The sequence below is a fragment of the Mollisia scopiformis genome, assembly GCF_001500285.1.
Source record: "Mollisia scopiformis unplaced genomic scaffold LY89scaffold_6, whole genome shotgun sequence".
In the NCBI taxonomy this organism is placed as follows: domain Eukaryota; kingdom Fungi; phylum Ascomycota; class Leotiomycetes; order Helotiales; family Mollisiaceae; genus Mollisia; species Mollisia scopiformis.
In genome coordinates, this window is record NW_017263586.1 from 609,773 (window position 1) to 629,850 (window position 20,078).

At 47.3% G+C, this 20,078-nt stretch overlaps 7 protein-coding genes across 7 annotated transcripts; 2 read left to right on the forward strand and 5 right to left on the reverse strand.

The window, feature by feature from the left end:
• Nucleotides 1-382: 382 nt before the first annotated feature.
• Nucleotides 383-1,672, reverse strand: LY89DRAFT_578802 (uncharacterized protein; the record flags this gene model as incomplete). Its single annotated transcript, XM_018208967.1, has 1 exon — nucleotides 383-1,672. The coding sequence occupies one exon, from the start codon at nucleotides 1,670-1,672 to the stop codon at nucleotides 383-385; it is 1,290 nt and encodes a 429-aa protein (XP_018074801.1).
• Nucleotides 1,673-2,063: 391 nt separating this feature from the next.
• On the forward strand, nucleotides 2,064-3,227 carry LY89DRAFT_695105 (GroES-like protein; the record flags this gene model as incomplete). The annotated part of the gene is made up of 3 exons (XM_018216748.1): nucleotides 2,064-2,498; nucleotides 2,529-2,620; nucleotides 2,693-3,227. The coding sequence occupies 3 exons, from the start codon at nucleotides 2,064-2,066 to the stop codon at nucleotides 3,225-3,227; spliced, it is 1,062 nt and encodes a 353-aa protein (XP_018074802.1).
• Nucleotides 3,228-3,870: 643 nt separating this feature from the next.
• On the forward strand, nucleotides 3,871-4,498 carry LY89DRAFT_579296 (uncharacterized protein; the record flags this gene model as incomplete). The annotated part of the gene is made up of 2 exons (XM_018208995.1): nucleotides 3,871-3,927; nucleotides 3,986-4,498. 2 exons carry the CDS (start codon nucleotides 3,871-3,873, stop codon nucleotides 4,496-4,498), a joined length of 570 nt encoding a protein of 189 aa, XP_018074803.1.
• Nucleotides 4,499-5,166: 668 nt separating this feature from the next.
• On the reverse strand, nucleotides 5,167-6,503 carry LY89DRAFT_771352 (uncharacterized protein). The gene is made up of 2 exons (XM_018221881.1): nucleotides 5,725-6,503; nucleotides 5,167-5,673 (listed from the first exon to the last, which is right to left on the reverse strand). The coding sequence occupies exons 1-2, from the start codon at nucleotides 6,432-6,434 to the stop codon at nucleotides 5,289-5,291; spliced, it is 1,095 nt and encodes a 364-aa protein (XP_018074804.1). The 5' UTR covers nucleotides 6,435-6,503; the 3' UTR covers nucleotides 5,167-5,288.
• A 1,434-nt stretch (nucleotides 6,504-7,937) lies between these two features.
• Nucleotides 7,938-9,379, reverse strand: LY89DRAFT_443778 (NAD(P)-binding protein). Its single transcript, XM_018207565.1, has 3 exons — nucleotides 8,821-9,379; nucleotides 8,370-8,763; nucleotides 7,938-8,318 (listed from the first exon to the last, which is right to left on the reverse strand). The coding sequence occupies exons 1-3, from the start codon at nucleotides 9,224-9,226 to the stop codon at nucleotides 8,042-8,044; spliced, it is 1,077 nt and encodes a 358-aa protein (XP_018074805.1). The 5' UTR covers nucleotides 9,227-9,379; the 3' UTR covers nucleotides 7,938-8,041.
• A 371-nt stretch (nucleotides 9,380-9,750) lies between these two features.
• On the reverse strand, nucleotides 9,751-11,658 carry LY89DRAFT_695106 (aldehyde dehydrogenase; the record flags this gene model as incomplete). Its single annotated transcript, XM_018216749.1, has 9 exons — nucleotides 9,751-9,887; nucleotides 9,939-10,032; nucleotides 10,078-10,487; nucleotides 10,535-10,658; nucleotides 10,714-10,942; nucleotides 10,992-11,361; nucleotides 11,423-11,440; nucleotides 11,492-11,579; nucleotides 11,635-11,658. The coding sequence occupies 9 exons, from the start codon at nucleotides 11,656-11,658 to the stop codon at nucleotides 9,751-9,753; spliced, it is 1,494 nt and encodes a 497-aa protein (XP_018074806.1).
• Nucleotides 11,659-16,798: 5,140 nt separating this feature from the next.
• On the reverse strand, nucleotides 16,799-18,789 carry LY89DRAFT_443837 (uncharacterized protein). The gene is made up of 2 exons (XM_018207566.1): nucleotides 18,090-18,789; nucleotides 16,799-18,043 (listed from the first exon to the last, which is right to left on the reverse strand). The coding sequence occupies exons 1-2, from the start codon at nucleotides 18,509-18,511 to the stop codon at nucleotides 17,296-17,298; spliced, it is 1,170 nt and encodes a 389-aa protein (XP_018074807.1). The 5' UTR covers nucleotides 18,512-18,789; the 3' UTR covers nucleotides 16,799-17,295.
• Nucleotides 18,790-20,078: the final 1,289 nt, after the last annotated feature.

The window sequence follows — 20,078 nt, forward strand, 5'->3', positions numbered from 1 at the left end:
ACCACCCCCTGAAGCATCCCCTGAAGCAACAAATAATTCAGCGATCATCCACCGAGAATTAGTGTCGTGCTCACTAAGTTACAGGCTGAGCCCACTCTCACAATTTCAGTATGGCCAGAAGTGCTTAATTCGAGCCATATTGATTCCGAATCTTCCCAAGAGACAAAAGCAAAGAAATTTAATTTGGTTCTGAGATTGCGCAGCCTCAAGCGCAACACCTTCATTCATTCCTCTAATAATGAGTCTCGCTTTCCAAGACTGACCAGGTAATGAAAGCCATCAATAAGCCTCTCTTTCCAGACTCTCCTCCCAAGACCTTACAAAATCCTTTCAAGACCAATTGGTGCCAAAACCCCTCTCTTTCCCATCCATGCTTAATCAACTACAAAATGTAGCCCATTAACTTCATGAATTGTGTCTTGCCTTTCCCCAAGAATCCGGCACCATAAACAAGCCATATTTTCCATTCTTCGATGTACTCCGGCCAGAAAGTTTGCTCCGACTGAGCCCTCCCCTCGTACTGTATCTCACCAACTTCACCACCAGTGACCCGATTCGCAAATCCAGTCATTCCAAATCCGCCTCCTGCACCCATTTCGTACTGTGTTATCATATGTTCAAGTTCAAATTTCCACCTCCTGTCTTGAGTAGGCGAGACAAACTCGAAGATATGACCAGTGTTCTTGTCCTTGTACCTCCCGTGAAGTTCGCCGTCGAAACGATCAGTTGCCAGAACATAATCCTCCGTCTCCGAAACATTGCCAACGTTGGTACCTACTACAAGTTGATCATCGTAGAAGAGATGAGCGGAAACGTATTTCACGCCCCAATCCATCCGAGATACCAAATCCCAGTAGACGAGAGAATACGGACCTGCCCAAGCTCGGATCACTTTCCAGCCATCACAAATCTTGAGCCAGCCTTCAGTTGCCCAAAGGCGTGTAGAGCCACCTCTTCCACTGAATACAATACGTCTACCAGATCCTAGAGTAGCGTCTACCTCGACCGCTGCGCCTCCCATTGGGAGAGCGTAAAACATCCCAGGAGACAGCTCGGTAGCTTTTGCATTCCCGCCCTCCGGTATCCAGGGCGAGCCATCAGCGTTATGTGGCGGCGTACTAGAAGACATCGTAAAGCCGCCCCGAACTCTCCACGAATCGAACTTCAGCTTCGCGTACTTCAGATCCTTGGTGACATGAAAACTGTACGACCTATCTGAACTGTTCCAAACTCCAGCAGTAAAGTCCGGGCAGTCAATGATGTAAGACTCCTTGAGATAGTCCAGTTCTTGTATGACCGTGCCATCGCCAAGTGTGATGTAAAACTCAACACGCAGATTTCCTTGTCCAAAGAAGGCGTAGGACGGGTCTCTAGAGAAGGCCATTAAGAGACCGGATAGACCCGTATGTGAGAGGCCATCGAACTCCCATTGTTCCCAGTTCGTTGAGTTGACTGCGGGTAAGATCTTGACGGAATTGATGTGATCGGATTGAGAGGTGGAGAAGGTAATGAGCCCATCATATACTTCGAAGGCAGTGCTTTTGCTAATCGAACATGAATCGTCCCATTCCTCATTGAGACGATCAGGGAACGGAGGAGTGAGAGGGACTTGAGATACAAATGCAACAGCAACGGCAGAAAAGAGCGCTGTCACGGTAAAGAAGTTCGACATGGTTCCGAAACTACTAGTCAAAGGTAGTGTTTGTAGGTTTGCAGGCATTTCTCGAGCAACTGATATGAGAAGAGCAATTTGAAAATGGGAAAATGACCTTATACAGCACAAAGCTACGATAAGCCAGCAAAGTGTCTGAAAGTCCCGAACTACCGTCGAAATTTTTGAATCATGCGAGTGGCCTCATTGGGTGGCTTGGAGAAAAGTCCCGAGCCATTCTACGAGATAGAGCTCCCGAATGCCTATCTATTACCGCTGAGCCGCAAATTCACTTGAGCGGATGATTTAAACAGGCGATAAAATATAACGCAGATACGATTGAGAAGAAGTAACCTCGTTGTTGAAACCCAGGATTGCCAAGCTGCGCCATACTTTGCAGCTGACTATCAATATGGCGATCAAGACTCTTCCACCACTTCCCACGTCGCGACAAGCCGTCGTCCAGTCAGCCAAGAATCCTGGATCTTTCGAGATAGAAACTCGACCACTACCAGTGCCCTCGCCCACTCAAATCCTCATAAAAGTAGCAGCCGTCGCGTTGAATCACTGCGATTGGAAGATGCCAGGCCGAGTTCCTTGTCCTGGCGCTGTTGACGGCGGAGATTATTCAGGAACTGTCGTCCGTCTAGGTGAGACTGCAGCTCTCACGTCCGGTCTCAAGATCGGAGATAGAGTTGCAGGAGCCCAAATGGCCTCTAGCCGTCGCCGTCCTTGGGTTGGGGCGTTCACTTCGTATATTGTAGAGGAAGCCGATTGTTGTTGGCTGGTACCAGAAAATCTCTCTTGGGAGGAAGCCGCTTCAGTAGGTTGTGCGGTGACTACCGGTGTGGGAATGTGACTCTGGATCTCCTTACAGTTACCTGGAACGCCGGAAACGCCCATTTTGGATCCGAAGTTTGTTCTTGTTTATGGGGGTGCTACTGCTAGTGGCACATTTGCCATTCAGCTGTTAAAACTGCAAGTGATTGCGTTCTCCTTTTTGAACACTGGCACAGAAGCTTACAGTATTGCCTTCTTTAGGTCCGGTTACAGAGTCATCACCACTTGCTCTCCTAAGAATTTCAAACTTGTCGAAGACTATGGTGCTGAGAAAGCCTTCGATTATCACTTATCGACATGTGGAGAAGAGATACGTGCATATACGAATAACACCTTGGAGTATGCCCTGGATATCATCACCGAAGCTCGAACTATCCGTCAGTGCTATGCCGCCATTGGACGTGGAGGCGGCAAATATTGTGGCTTCGAACTGCTACCCGAGGATTTAATTGCTACAATGCGAAAGTTTGTCAAGGCAGACTGGGTTCTCGGACTTGAGATGACTGGACTTGAAATCGATCTTCCTGGAGGGTATTATCGCAAGGAAAATCCAGAGTTACATGCTTGGTTCGTCGATTGGATGAAACGGTATGCGGCCTTACTTGCTGAAGAAAAGATAAAGCCGCATCCAATAAAGGTGAATAAGGGGGGTTTGCCGAAAGTGATTGAGGGTGTTGAAGCCATGCGGCAAAAGGAGATTTCAGGTGTGAAGATGGTATATCCGATGTACACATAAGTTACAGTAACACTGCAGGAAGCCATCTGGCTCGAGTGTGTAAGCTCTGTCGTAGACACGAAATGAACAAAATCATCTTAATTCTTAACTAATTCAATCAAATACATCGTAGTCATCTGCTTGTCAGCCCTTCTGTGTACAAGGACCTGGATCACCTGCCGTGTTGTGTGGGGTTTCCCAACCCAATGCAAAGTTCAAAACCGGCATCTTCGACCTGACAACGGGTCTGGAGCATATGGACAGAGATGAACTCTCTTTCCCAATCAGCTCTTTTCACTCATTGAGCATTATATGCTATGACTAAGTCTAAGTAGGAATTAAACTTATTCTTTTTTGGCAAATCCTCGATTTCCAATAGGTTCGATAAGCTAAGTCCAGAAGTTCGGGATTATTCTGTTATTTCGGGAGTTTTGAGAACTTTCCTAATAAAGCAGCTCCGCGAACCTGCTGTATGAACCAATACCCGAATAGATCTTACTCTAGCTAGACAGCATTGAGAACTTCGGGGGTTTTGGAAATATACTTAATTCCGAAGGCTTCTTTCGAAAGCTCATGAACAAGACCCAATCTCCCAGTGATGTTTTCCATCTGGAAAGCAGAGAAAAAACATCTCCCAGTTTCAGAAAAATTATCACCCGAAAACATGACTGCTACTCCAGCAAACGTCACACTCAAGGATCTCAATGACCAATGGGCCATGGTAATCCTCCCTTTGCTCGTCCACTTACTTTGGACGCCTCAACTAATCACTACCGTAGAACTGGAAGCTGTGCGATGACTCCGAACCTATGCTGGTAGCCCAAGGCGTCCCTTGGCTGGTGCGTAAACTCCTGGGCCTTATCTCGATGCAAGTAGCCTTAAAGACAGTCCCGGACCCCGCCACCGGCCTGACGCATTTCTTCGCCGAATACAAGCCACCGTTTGGCTTACCGAGCAGCGGCGAGGAGCGCGTGCTAGATTTCGTGGCGGAAGAGATTACCGTTCCGGTTTTCGGGACGCTGCGCGTGTCAACGCGTTGGGCGACGCCCAAGGAGCTGGATGAGATTGATGCGTACTTGGGAGAGGGTTTTGAGAAGGGGACAAAGGAGGTTATTCATATGAAGACGGAAAATTCGGAGCTGGGTGTGGTGACACATCAGACTTTTGGGTTTGAGAAGATCAAGGGAGTGAGGTACCATACTAGGCATATTGTGGTGAAGAGAGGAGGCGAATCCACGAGACTGACGCTAGTATATGATTATGTTGGACCGCAACATGCAAAGAAGAGTTGAGCTGTTCTTGATATAGTTGGTCGCAATGAGTCTATACCACAAGTGAACATTCTCTTGCGTGAACGCTTTGCTTACTTTAGCGGGGTCAAATTTGGTGCACGGACGGAATTTGGACCGTTTACCCCGCTACTGTACAGTACTGTATCAGTATCCTAATCTCGATTTATTGGTGGAGGAGATAACACAGATATTCACCTCGTCCAAGTGGCCAGTATTTGGATTCACTACTTCTTCGTGAACAGAGAGAGTAATTCTCAACTATAAATACTCCCTCAGTCTCCACCAGCGTGTTTTGAATAGCAACTTAGTCACACAATCAAGTTCCATTCTCAAGGAAGTCATTGCCACTGAACCCAGACTCCCAATTTCAGGAAGCCGGGTCTCAACTGAACCGTAAATTTAACTGGTTTTCAGCAAGGCCCATGTGCAACACAACAAAGGATCTACAATTGTTGCCAACATGCAACTTGCTGTCACGTGTTCATAAATTGGTTGTGACATTTAGACGAATGTATCACATTAGACGGCGAACTTTGGATGACAAAAGGACTACGATGTATGTAGCACATTCCGTACCAGTGAAGTTCCACTTCTTGCAAAATACACAGTGAAATAGGATTTTGATGCTTATATCCCAAGTCCAACGCCATTCGACTTCATCTTTTGATGCCTGTAAGCTTTTGTCCGATCACTTCCCTGTAAAACGATGCAACTCCGGATTCAACGCCCATTTTGCCCCCTGACCAGTTCTTATTGAACTCCATACCCGCAAACACTGCAGCCCCATTTCCTATTCCTTGTCCTTAACTTCTGCTTCCCGTTGCACACCACCAACCATCTCCTCGCACCACTTCATCAATACCTCCCCCCAAATAGCAAACCCCTTATACAGCCTCACCTCCTCCTCCCACCCCAATATCTGACTCCTCAAAGCCCTGATCTCCTCATTCCCAAGACCAGTCATGGACTGCATATACGTCCTAACTGTAAACAGCACCGCGTCCGTCTTCTCCAACCTCACAAACGTCTGCCGTTCCCTCCTAACCATGAGATCCTTCGCCGTCAAGGCTCTCGCAAGAGGATCCTCTGGGGCATTCTGGAATAATTCAGTCGTGGTCTGGATAAAGAGGTTCGTGCGCTCCATGGCCGTCTTGGAGGATAGATGGTCGAAATATCTGTTTTCGTCAGTTCACGCATTTTCCAGGAAGATTTAGGATGATTCTCACCTATTTACACTTCCACCTAATTTCTCTTTCCATGCTGGAACAGGGCCGTGGAGCCTCGCCATCGAGTATCCGATCCTCTCCTGCAGCTTCCAGCCCGCGGGAAACAGCGTTGCGCTGGCCATCAAGTGATACTCTCTTGTCTCCTGGTTCTTAATCAAGACGTTGAAATCCTCCATAGCAAGCCTTGCTGCTACCTCTAAAGGATTCTCGCACTTTTCTCCGATAGGGTAAACTTCTCCTGTAAGGTGACTCTCGATACATGGCTCAGAAGCTGTGGTACGTAGGCTATAATGTTGCGGAAACCGCGAAGCAAGGAAAGAAGTGACGAGATCCAGGACTTCATGACACGAGGCCTGAGAGCCGGGCAGACATTGAATGACGTCCGCGTGCCGGGATTCGAGGAGGGAGAGCCGGAGGGAGTGTTCGGGGAGGTAAGAGGAGTCGAGGGTAAGCCAGTTGGAGGCGTCGAGACGTTTGAGGCCCATTGCCATTCTCGAGGAGGATTTGGGGCGGAGGGGAGGGAATTGGTAGGGTGCTATGTCTTGGGTGATCTTTGTTTCGGTGGTGCCGAGGCTGGGGCGACGGCTGTCTGTTAATTTTGCGTGAGGAAGCGGGTGCCATGAGAGGAGAGGTTGGAGGAGTGAGGGTTGGATGGCGAGAAGGATGCAGAGGATGAAGAGGAGAAAGAAGGTGATTGCGAGGAATATCATGATGGCGGTAAGTGGTAATGGATGATTAGGTTGAGTTTTGAAATGAAGATTGACGTTGAATGGCGACTGAGATACCGAAAATAAAAGTGACAACTCAAGGTCCGAACTGGCGAAGGAAGTTGGATGAACTCAGAACGGGTTGTGATTGAGTACTGTAAGCCTCAAAGGTGAATCCACTGCTATCTTATAAGACCATAATAACCACAAACTTTAGAAAGGAAAGAGCTTCCGACAGGATACCCATCTCATGCTGGTGGTTCAAAAAAAGACTTTCATCTTGCAGATCAAGTGGGAACACAAGAAGAAGTATCGTCACTTTTCCCACTTGCACAGGAACAAGCGACTTATGTCTTGAAACTTTCCATGCCGTGCGGTCTCGGAGAGCATCTCATTCATGGGGTCTTACCCCACTAAACATATCACATTGCCGTTGAAATAGGCTTCTACCCAAGCTCCAAGATGCAAAGGGAGCATTCCGAGTGGAGGCCCACTTGGAACGAAACGACGATGTCAGCACAAAAGAGGGCGCCATAATGCCGGATGAGGAGAATGAACTACATATCCAAGGATGTTTCTCGGAATTTTAGACATCGAATGATCTAGGCGTCTCAATCGCAGCAGACGAGAAGGTTCCTGCATAAGGGTATTCGCGGTTCGATCTCGCAGCAGTTCGTACCATCGAGACTAGCAGACGGGAAGCTCAGCTGGAGGCAAAAGTCGGGAATCCTCCTCTCAATACCCAATGAGACGGCATTTCTAGGAAGGACGCTTGTTTAGTAGCACGAGTCTTGTCGATAGCGTCTCACGGCATCAACTCACTAGAGCTGATGGTTCATGGAGCATCGCTGGAATCCGCGGTCCAGAAGTCTTGAAATGATATATTTGCGGCAAACGCGCAAAGTACGTAACAACGATTATGAGGCTGATAACTGATCCTCGTTCGTCTCCTCACTAGAAGAGAGCTTGGCGGAGAGCACGGATGGAATGACATATTGGGCTGTCCCGGAGAGTTTACAACAGGTCATCTATTGGTCCAACCGGAAAGCCGTATCGGCACATTTGGTGAGACGCCAGGGCACGTGCAAAGAGCTGCATGATCATCGTGACGAGAAACAACGTTCGGGACCAATTCGTCGTTCCGGCAGGTTCAGGCGCTCTCGGCGCTTGAGTTGAGATCTGAGACATGAGACATGGTGATCAAGATCAGCAATTGACACATTACAAAATTGGTAGGTCGCATCTATCATAATACCACAAGATCGGTTGGTCCTTTTGCAAATTTACAGATCGATGCAAGTTGTTTGTTTGTTCTTGCCAACAAAAGAATTGGGGAATTGATACAGCTGCAGGTTGTCGTCCCGCATGCTCCGAAGATCTTGTCTGGGCTCAAGTGGAGCATGGATCACCAGGGTCTCACATGGAGCTTGGGTCTCACGTCGGCTCGGGTGGACCATGGAAGTCACCCCAATATATGCTGAAACTGTCAGCCTTTCGAATCTGCTTGTTATCATTGGAAGGAAAAGATTTTTTTCAAGCAAGTATCCCGAGAATTCAAAACTATTCCACCCTGATGGTACGGGAAACACCCAGCGCCCAAAACAGAAAGCCTATCCCCTATATGCCGCCTCTGCTTCCTCATCGGAAAAGTCAAGCACATGCGCCATTCGATTGCTGAGCCTGGTCTGCATCCAATAAGGCCAGGCTCGAAGAGTGGATAGAAATTTCACTTCCTTGGGCAGTATCAGCTGCCCTCCGCGTCCAGAGACGACTTGATTTACAATGGTTGCGGCAACATCTTCTGGTTCAAGGACAGGGTCATTGAAGCCAGGCTTTGCTATCAACGGGGCGATCATTGGTGTCCGAATCCAAATCGGATTGACAACCCTGCATTGATATTGTGAGCACATGCAAGCTTGAGTTTCGGGGTTTACTTACGTTGTCCGCACATTCGGTGCATTATATCTTGACCTCAACTCCGCACCGAGGCCTTCGTGGAAAGCTTGAGCACTAGCCTTGGTGCAAGAATAGTCCACATTCTGGGCATGAACAACATAGCTTGCCATGCTTGCAATCGTGACCACATGGCCGTGATCCTTCTTGATCATCGCAGGTAAGAACTCCCTCACCATCCAAAAATGCGAAATTGTGTTGACTTCGAAGGTCTTCCTAATGTGCTGTTCCTTTGCACCTAAAATGGTGCGGCAGAGTCCTATACCAGCATTGTTGATCAGGACAGTTGGGTCGCCATGATCTTTTCGGATCTCCTCGGCCACGGCGGCAATATTTTCGGGCGAGGTAACATCGCATTGGTAGAATGCGACATTGGCAGCTTGGACATCTTAGCACACAAATGGCCCTGTCAAAGCGGGAAAGTCAATATACTCACCAACAGCCGTCTTGGGTGGATTGAGGTCCAGAATCACAACCTTGACACCCAACTTTGCGAACTGATTTGACATAATCTCACCAATCCCACTCGAGCCTCCGGTTATCAGGACGATCTCCTGACTCTTGATGAACTTAGCGTCGGGCTTCCAATTGTTCACAGCCCATTGGGAGACTTTGTTGTTGATGCCTCGGAGGACGCTGAGGCCCAACAGGACCGACAAAGCCCGAATGACGACAGGAGAGTTTATCCATGGATGTAGTCGCTCGGGAAGTATACTTCGAACTTTATCTGGGTAATACAGGAGGGCGAGAAGTAGAGGAGCTGCTCCTTTGGCGCTGAAGAGAATCTTGAGCGGCGCAGTCAATGTACGCGTGCTCAGGAGATTTGATTTGGGTTGAGACATATTGCTTAGATCTGAAGTGGTTGAGAGCGAGAAGAAGTCCAAGAAGAAGCAATAGATAACCGACTAAACAAGTTATGTCGACGGCAGAGCTTCCCTTCTCCAAGTATAGCTAGTGCTATAAGTATGTTTGATGTTGGTTCATGCCGAGGCTTTGGCCTGCTTTAAAAAGTGGAACCTTGGGGTGTGGGGCGGGACTCCAAACGGTTGGAATGCGACCCAATCACCTCTCCAGGATGCAAAGCGTCGTAAGGCGGAGGAATATTAAAATGTTAACCGCTGGCTCGCTTGTTACTAGCCTTCCAAGCCCATGGGAATTGACGATTGCCAGTTGCTGAATATAAGATGCCGAGGCATGTTGACACGGTTGACCTCACCTGGGCAGTCAATCGTTGAGTACTCACGTGACTATCTTCACGCATTTCGATGCTTGAATTCATTCGCTATAAGCCCATGCATAGAGCTACTCTGAGAAGCATTTGAAAATCGTAATCGTATAGAAAGTGAGTTGCTGAAAAGTCGTTGCCTTAGAAGTGACCATCCAGAGTCAAGGTACCAGTCTTCGTGATCAAGTACTCATTGATCGCAACATCCTTCCCTGATTCTTTTCCATAACCTGACTCCTTGATTCCTCCAAATGGCGATTCGGCAGCTGATGAGTTGCCTGAGAAGATGTCAGTACATTTCTCATTCAAATTTTTTCAGGTGGATATACCTGTATTCATTCCTATCATTCCAGCCTCGAGGTTCTCGAGAAGTCTCCAGACACGGTCAACATTCTTGGTGAAGAAGTATGAAGCGAGACCCATCTATTGAAGTAAACTCCTGGCACATTTGGAAAAGATAAAACTTACACTGGTGTTGTTCGCAGCCTCAACAGCCTCTTCCTCAGTATCAAAGGAGTACAAAGCAAGGACGGGTGCGAATGTCTCTTCCTCAGTGATCAACATCTCCTTCTTTGCACCAAGAATGATAGTTGGTTCGAAGAAGTATCCTCCCTTACCACTGACCTTACCACCACCCAAGACAACTTGGCCTCCATGTTTCTTTGCATCTTCAACTTGGTTGCTGGCTTTATCGAGACTTCGTGGTGTAGTGACTGGTCCCATCGTTGTCCCTTTTTCAGCACCATGGCCAACAATCAACTTGGAAGTTTTCTCCTTGAAGAGGGCTGCGAACTTGTCGTACACGCCGCTCTGGACATAAACACGATTGGCAGTGATGCATGCTTGGCCGGCATGTCGCCACTTCAGGAGCATAAGTTCTGGGGAATGTCAGTCTGAATCTTCCACGGTTCTTCTGATTTCTCACGATTGGCAGCTTGTTCAAGATCTGCATCATCAAAGATCAAGAATGGGCAATTTCCGCCAAGCTCAAGAGTCACCTTCTTCAAACCATCTGAGCACAATTTCGCAACCAATTTTCCAACCCTGGTCTACTCCCACGTTAGTTCCGCCACGCCCAAAACCAGCTCGAAGTTTCTGACTTACGGAACCCGTGAAAGTAACTTTCTTGACAAGTGGATGTCGGCAAAGGGCTTCACTCAAGGGTGGGGTATTTTCCAGACTAGTCGTCAGGACACTAAAAACTCCTTTCGGGAACCCAGCTTGGGTAGCAAGATTTGCCAACGCCAGCACCGAGAGTGGGGTTTCAGGTGAAGGTTTCACGATCATCGTGCACCCAGCTGCCAGTGCTGCTCCAGCTTTTCTCAGAATCATCCTGAGCCGTTAGTCCTTCTTTGATGAAAATAACCCTAACATGAACTCACGCAATGGGGAAATTCCAGGGGACCAAAGCAGCAGCTACTCCAATCGGTTGCTTCACAGTGAAAACTCTCCTTCCAGGAGCAGCCGGAGTCTGGATAGTGCCAGTGATTCTCTCGGCTTCGCCAGCGAACCACCACGTGAAGCCCAAAGCATAATCAAGCTCGCCTTGGGACTCGGCGAGTGGCTTTCCGGTCTCGTACGTGACGATGTGGGCGATATCGTCTCTGTTCTCACGGATGAGAGCATCCCACTTCAGTAGCCATTGAGCTCTGGTACGAGGGTTGACTTTCTTGTAGCTTTGGAAGGCTGTATGAGCTGCGTTGACGGCAGCATCAACGTCGTCGGCGTTATTATCTGGTGCTGTGGCCCAGACTTTTCGACGAATTAGTATTGTGAGTTGATGGAAACCATAAGCAGGGGCCTTTTTTGGTACCTTTTCCATTTCCGGGATCTAGATTAAAATGGTCAGATCGTTGTTCGTAATGAGGATCGGTAAACATACCAACGATGTCAAATCTCTTTCCAGATTTGGCTTCAACCCATTCTCCGTTGACATACGACTTGTCCTTGAACAAGTCTGGGTTTTTGATCTACTTCAGTTAGCTCCTTCTCCACCGCATACGAATATCTTTGGCAGAGACTCACTTCAAAAGGCAGCTTGCTAGACATTCTGAAGTATCTCAGATATTGTGGATATTGAAATGGAATTGTTTGTGGAAATGGAGAACCTTGAGGTTGAAAAATAGTAGCTTCGGGTATAGGCCGGAGTTCAAGGTGGGGTAATGGTTACGCCAACAACGCGCGGGGTTCGTGTGCTCTAATAGAAGGTGCACAAATTATGTCATAGACACTTGTCGGGCGAGTTAAAAGAATAGATCAATGTAGTTCAATCACGACTCCTCGGGTTTCCGGATGCATTTATGATGCCATTTGGAACATGTACTTCACGTGACCCTATCAGCGAATCCGTGGATATCAACACAACTATCTTCTCTGATGCTTACTAAAATAGATAATCAGGCATTGAAAATTGTGAGTGATTAGGTATCATGGAGCTGCTTGTGAATGATTGAGAAACAGAATTTGCATCTTTCCACGTGCCATGTCGCTTCCCCTTTTATCGGAGTCGCTTCCACAATTCCTGACAAGTTGATCACATTTACAGACATGATTTTGGCTAAGTCTTAAAAAAGTGATCCGACATTGAAATTCTGAGAATGTTTCACATCGATCAGTCCTTCATATCAGAAAAGACCTAGCCGCTTGTGATCTCTGTGACTCGTTGGCACATTTTGTTCCAAAAGCGATATCAGTTTCTGGCTGAGAATATCATATCTACCTTTTTTCCAATGTCTGATAATCGGGCGTTTTTAAGTAGGATCAGAGGATGGCGCTTTCGTCCGAAGATTTCCTATACATACAATTTTAAATGTGAGACTTATAATAAGTTCTCACAAATGGCACCGTGTTCCTGCTTCTCTGAGCCGCCCAACAGCCTGGTAAAGAATGTCCGAATGTCAGACTTTGATAAAAGGAGAGTTTCTGAGAGAAAGTATGAAAGCCTGCCCGATTCACTTGCACTTTTGCATGTGGAAGATCTTGACATTCGCTCTTTGTTTCCTCTCTTCGTTCTCTATCAGCATTGTTCTCTTTCTCTTTCATTCACCCCAATCCCACTCCAACACCACTTACAACTTCCACACCCATCTCTTAGCTATAAATACCTCTTCGTTCTCGCCACTTCTTTCATCGTCGAATGCTGGAACCATTACCCTCATCTCTTCAAGAAGTGAGCCAGGTGGGACACGTCATGTTCTATTGTGACTTGGGGATTTTTCGGAGGTATATGTCTTGTTGCATTGCAGTGTGGCTTTTTGTTGAAATGTTGTGTAGGAAAAAAGATGTTGACAACAATAGATAAAGCCTGACAACGACAAAGTGCTCGCTGAAACATCCCTTAGCCTAACACAAATTCTTCATACAAAGAAGTCTCCTTCCTTAACTTTATCACAGGGAGTGTTGTTATCTCCGAGACTGCTATAAACTACCCCGCCACAGCCAGTGACAATGATCACGGTCATTGCGCTGAAGCGTTGCGGATAGGTGAGAGTATTGCGGATAAATATCACTGCGGCGGGTTCCCAGATCACACTGCAGCCAGATCCATCCATCATAAAATCACCGTGATAGCCGAAGTTAGTCCTCCATGTGGAGGGTCGGAGGATCGGAGGTTTATATACTTGTTTCTTGGCAGGAGAGGTAGATTGCTGGAGGTATGAGGCGTGAGTCGTCAGGTGTAAGACGAATTGTGGAAGGTCAGGAATTGGGGTATATATAGCTCTCACCGCCTTGCCGTCTTTTCTTTTCCTTTTCCATCTTTTACTCAACCCTGGGTTACTGAGTCAGAAGTGGATGTAAAACATCACATGGGCTTCCTAGACGCAGTAGTCATCTTTTAATAATGTTTCGAAAGAACTTGCAGATAGTTTTCTTGTGTTTCATTGTCAATAGTTTTTTTTACTGTCAACAATCTTGCCACGACCAACGACAATAATGACGGTCACCGCGCAAAAGCGTTGCGAACAGGTGAGGGCGTTGCGGATGGGTGAGGTTTCTGCGGATGGATGTTATTGGTGCGGATTCCAAAATCCACGTTCATACTATTCGAAGTTGCTTCTGCGATCTGTTGATGTTTTGACGTAAAAGGTTTGGAGTTTTTATAATTGTTTTTTGGGGAGGAGATGAGTTGCGTGGGGTGAATTGCGAGGGCTGAGAAAGAAACGGGTGAACTTAGAGTAACGATGGAGAAGTGTTTTGCAAGCAAAGGAGCCTGTCTACTCCTCACCGCCTTTTTTTTTGTAATATATATAAAGTCAGGGGGACTTGGACGTTTTGGTTTTGTACTATGCCGATGGTCATCTAGGAGCCTTCTACTCGCTGGTAAGAGGAAGACTCTCTGGGCTACTGCCAGGTTACTTCTAAACCCTCAGTCAAGCAAACTTTCGTAAGAAGAAGAATTTATTAGCACTTTTTCTTGATTCGCAACTAACACAGAGCATGACTTGAGCGTTGTCAACTCAAAGCTCGCTGTCAAGCTCAGCATAGAGTTCACTTTCCATCAAATAACCTTAGATATTAGTAAAAGTCACTCGAACAAAAAAGAGCAAAAATCTAGATGCAGGATTTCCGTGTCATGGTCCGGTTCGAGACTGTTTAGTGTTCGCCAGGTAGCGTGATCTGGACCTTGTCGCCCTTTGAAGTTGCTTTAGAAAGTAGATAGAGAAGTAAGAAGTTGCCGCGGGTCCTTTTTATAGTTCAGTGTGAGATATGTCGGACCAGAAAGCAGTCTGGGAGGAATTCACTTAGGTGCAACCACTCACCAGAATCGAGTGAATAGATGTAGACTTGCTGCGTGTGACTCCGTTTCTCAAATGAGGCTGTCAAATACACAAGCAAGCCTATCTACAAGTCTACAAAAACTCCCCATTGCTCCTGGTTCGGTCTTCAGATCCCATGGATCTCACACCAGACTACGATGGCATCAGCCAGGGTTTCCCCACGCTGCCTGGGAAGTTTCTTCCCTTTCTGTCCACAAATAACTTGTCTGACTCTTTTCTTATTGCTCCCTTTTCCAATCCTTGCTACATGAAAGTTATCATCTGGTTCCTATATACACCGGAGACTAATTATTTGAAATCCCCACTATTCCGAGTTTGCACTTTATTTCTAAGCTTTTAACGCGTCCCTTGTGTGCTCTATTTAGAATCAAATCTCAAATTTAGATTCGGAAACAAAGGTACAATTGACAATGGCCAAAATCTTGACAACAACAGACAAAACTTAACAACAAACAAAATCCAAACTCACCGCCACATGCAAATATGGACCCAGAAATTTATTCCCCTAAAGCAGACCCGGCTCCACAACAACCCCTCGTTGGCTGAACCATTCTTTTCTTGTACTACCAAGCATCCCCCCAGAGAGATGACTGTCTATTTATACCCCACGATGCTAGCCCATACCTCGACATCGAAAGATGAATAGGCAGAATCGAATGTCTCCATAGCAGGGCTGTGTCAGATTCACCGAGAGCTAGTTTCTGCCCGAAGAAACAAAAGTGAATAGATGGCATCTAATGTAAGGCATCATAAGCTCTATAAAATAATTCACCAAGAGCACTCACTTATACTCCTCACAACCCACCATCCAAACAACCTGACTTTCAGTAAACAAAGCCACTCCCCAAGAACTACAACATTCAATAGATAAAAAGTCAGAACAGAAACCCACGACTTTTATGAGTAAAAGTCGCTCCCCTAAAACCCGACTTTCAGTGACTAAGAGTTTCAACACCAAATCCCCCACTTTTAGTTAACAAAAATCGAACACAAACCCACGGCATCCGGTGTGTAAAATCAGAAAAGCCGGGACCAGCAACCACGATTTTCAGTACACTCAAAGCCGCAACCCAGCAGGCTCAAATTTCGGTGTACAGAAAGTTACCGCTAATCTTGCTGTTGGCTCCGGCTCAATCTTGGTCACCGGCTCCCTGAAATCTTTCTTTGCTTGTAGCTTCTCTTTAGTTGAAAAAAAAAAAGAAAGGTTTTCTGTCAGGGACGGTCGTATATATAGTTCCTAAAAAATTCGAATTAGACAAGTGAATCACGCGCCCTGTAACTATTCCGTATTTGGAGCACTCGAATACACCCAGAGAATTATAATACTATTTTTCGAAAAGAATCGCATATTCACCATTTTATCTTCGATGTGTGTGCGAGCTAGTATCGAGGGGTATAAATAGACAAACCCTCCTCTTCCAGGAACAAGAAAAAACAACAACCGTTGTTTGGAATCGTCACATTGGAAGGAGCCGGGCAGCAAAATACACCCGGCCCATAGGTCTTTTTCTGCAGCGCTTCAGAGGTGCTAAAGTATAAAAGATGATCTAGTGATGAATTCCTTGTCCATCTACTTAGCAACAAAAGAAAAGATATTGCTAGTGAATTCGGAAAATTGACAACAAGAAACTTGAAACGACGACGAAACCCATAATTTAAACAACAGCACAACAAACAATAACAACACAACTCCTAACCTCAAAACAAACATCCCAACCCAAGTGATCCCTCATCCCCTCATCCCTCCAACCCAAAACTTCCTTACTTATATACCACCACCCAAACTCCATCCCCTCTCCCCCAACATACCCCTCAAAGACCAACTTACCCCCAACAATCCCTCCTTCCGAAGATGATTCTTCCTCCGATTTATATACCCCTTCCCCTTCTAATTCTTCAAGTCACGTGCCTCGTCCTCTCCTTCCCTCTCCCCTCCCCTTCCCCTCTCCCCTCTCCTTCCACCAACCCACTTCACGTCATTCTCTACTTATCAACCATAGCCCCCGCCCTTCCAAGAACATCATTTCACTAACCACCTCCTCATCGCATCCCGCAAACCGCACATCGTACATCGGACCTAGATACCCACCATCTCCCTCCCACCAACCTCGGCCGGCAGGCACCAGCGGAACATCCGGAGCAAAACAAACGACATAGTACTGAATCAAAAAAGGGATAAATGAACACATACCGGAAGCAAGGGAGGGAGGGAGGAAGGGATGAGCCATCTCACTTCCAGCTAAACTGTCTCACGCACACACACGCGACCGAGACATAAGCCCAAGTAAGTAAATGTCTTACCCTAAAGCTCCCGATGCTTGCCGAAAATTCCCTTCCGCCCCTCAAGAAAAACAGGAAAGAGGACATGGCAATCAAGAAACAGGATTCAAGGGAAGAAAAGGAGGATAGTAATCTAGGTGGAGATTTTAAATTTTCGTGTTTCTGTCTGTCTGTCCGTCTGTATGCTGCACTGCGCCTCTTATTCAGCAGCGCTACACAGCAAGCGCTGCCCTCGTGTATACATGTACAAGTAGAGATCTCAATCAAGCTATAAATAAAAGGCAAATGCAACAACAGCACAAAGACACGCTCCTGAACGCCTAACAATGCAAGTCAAACCGACTTGCCAAAAATAAATCAACCCGCCCAGGTATCGCAAATCCATCTCATCTACTTTTGCTCTTCCTTCTTCTTGATGAAACTTGCTGCTGACTTTTTGGAAATCTTCCTTTTATCTGTCTGTCCCCATCTAGATCTTACATGAAACTCTCCCTCTTCCATACGATAGATAAAAAGACAGCAAGACGAAGATGTAAAATAGATGGATAGTTGCGCGCGCAATAAAAGGAGTCGAGATGTAGAAGCAAATACAGCGAAGTAGAGTCGTAATAATCATATCTGCGCTCGATCACAAATCATCAAACATCCCATCGAGTTCTTCTAGCTCGACGTGTTCGGGACTTCGCATGTCCCATTCCATGGCACCATCGATTCGACCCCACATGTCCGTCGAATCGTCAAAGGGTCGCTTCATCGTGCTTAGTGACAGGCTCGGCTTCATCGCTGGGCTGCTGATAAAGACTGTTGCATTGGCGACATTCAAATTTCGTCCCTCGCCAAACAAGTCATTATCCAAATTTTTCGTAGGATGATCGGCCATCTCGGATGGGACGCCACCCATTTCCACGTCCCCACTCAACTTTCGCTTCTGCATGCCTCTCGCCGTTTGTGTAAACTCCTTCTCGTCTTTCTCAAGTGGTGGTGATGACGCTCGATGATTACGCGGGAGCGGACCTTTTCGTCCGGAGAACGATCCGGTAGGTGTTGGTGGGGTCGCCATATCTTCGTCGTCGAACTCGGGTGACGAGAGGTCGACCTCTGGAGATGGTGAGAGCTCTCTTCTTCGTTCTGCGTCAGCTTCGTCGGATCTTGAAGCCGCGCTCGAGATGGAGGGGGAAATAATAGCTCTTGATACGAAGTGGGAGGTCGAAGGGTCGGGAATAGGTTGATGTGCGTATGTCGTCAAGTAGAAATAGGTTCTGCGAGGGTGTACTGTCTCTAATTCCTTTGCGACTGGGCAAGGCGCCAGAGCTGTCCATTGTCGCTTTAAGTATGTAGAGAGTCGGGAGGAAATGATCGCAGCGGGGTTCGCAGATCTATTCAGTGTTAGTAGTGAAGCAAAGATCTGAGTGAGTTACTTACTGCTCGACTATCTTCACACTTTGCGACAAAATCGCAGCCAGTTCCTTCACCAGATGTGGCCTGTTCCCGGTCTTTTGAAGCTGTATTATAACTGCTTCCACGATATCGTCGTTAATTCCCTCTAAATCAATCTCCCTGGGCTTCGCATCTTCCTCCAGATCATCGCTCTCAGCTTCCGGCGACGGTGGTGGGGTATGTTCGTACTTCACCGGCGCTGGTTTTGGCGGCGGCGACATCGACGGCGACTCGCCATGCGACCGTTTTATTTTTTTCGTAGGAGGGTTCTCAGAATTTGGGCCGGCAGAAGGCGGTGAGAGTCGAGCGGCCGCTCTTGAAGCATGAGTGACGGGAAGATGGATGCCTAGTGATGGCAACGAGAGCGACTTTCGTCGAGTATTGTAGGGCATCGTCGAGGAAGACATTTGCGCGGTTCGCAGTATGGGAGGAAAGGATGAGTGTTGATGAGATCGCGACAGGAGAATTCTCGATAGATCGTGTGTGGCCCGGGGATGCGATTATGTTTGCGACAGAAGGGTTAGAGAAAGGGTCGAATTGCTGTGTTCCTGCACGTTGATCTCTCGAAGCGACGGGGGAATATGGCTGCAGGTGGCTGCTATTGGGCGACAGGGAGGTGCTTCGGAATGTGAATGCAGGATGGCGTGGTAGTGATACAGGGAGCTGGGGAGGTCCAGGATTCCAGCGCAGGATTTCTGGTGCGGTCCACTGAATCGCGAGAGCGCTGACTGGATCTGGGTCTGAACTTTGCAAACAGGTAGATGCGTTTGGTGGAAGCGGTAAGGAGGTGCAGCAATGCACTGACACAACACCGCTATTTCAGGAAGCCGCTGCTGCTGCTGTGGAGGAGGGAGGATGGATGGGATGGGATGGGATGGTCGTGGTGAGAATCACTCGCGGAGGGTCAGTAAATTGGGTATGTAATACTGCAGTGCGATGGTGATGTCGCAGGGTGTGGACGACGATGACGGACGGGATTTGCAGTTTATCTGCGGCAGTAAGGCGTCTGGCTGAAGTCGTTGCCTGCACGACGGGGCGTATAACGAGGAGGAATAAGGGTGAAGCTGGGAATATCGAGGAGAGTTTTGCGGTCAGATGCGGCAACACGAGTTTTGGTCGAGGCGAAGAGAGTTTGTTGTTTGCGTATAGAAGTTTGAGAGTTGAGATGGCGATGTTGGAGGAGTGTAAGTGTAAGTGTAAGTGTAAGTGATGGCGGGAGGGAAAGTCGGATGAGGTCTGAGCAGAGCAGAGCAGAGGATCCTCCGTTTCAAATGGGTAGGAAGGGTGTTGGAAAGGAAGGAACGACGACGATTATTTTAGGGGCGAAGAGCAGACAGAACGACGACAGAACGGGAAAAACGACCAGTGATGAGAAAGAGAAATGCCACTCCAGTCGTCAATCAGTCAGTAGTCAGTGCTCTGAAGCGATGGATGGCGATGGCAGAGGCACATACAGGGGTTCTTTTGTTGCTAACCCAGACCTAAATTAGGTTGCTCAGGGGGGCCAAGTCAAGTCATGAAAATTGCCTCCACTGCAATTGGGACGTCGGAGCGAGGCTTGAATGCGAATGTGAATGTGGATGGATGGATTGATATGGAGACATCTAGAGTGCTGCACTCATTCAGCTATTGCTTTGTTTTTTTGTGCAGCTATTCCTGTATATTAGGGGATAGGAAGCAAACAAGTGAAGCATGCCCTCAGCTGTTGGAACTCAATCGCCAAAAAAGAACTCTGGGATGCGCACAACTGCATGGTACCTCGAGGATCAAGCATGAAATACAGTCGAGAGCTTTATCGCGAGTAGCCATAGTTTGACTCTGGTAATGCAACGTGATTGGTGAGCAAGCAAGGGCGGCCGAGTAAGAGACCTCAAAAAGCCTATTTTGGACGTTGATGTGACGACAAAAGTGACGAGTAGTTCTCCCTCCTCGTTCTTGGCCTGATCCATTCATGGATTCTGAAGGTTCAGGGTC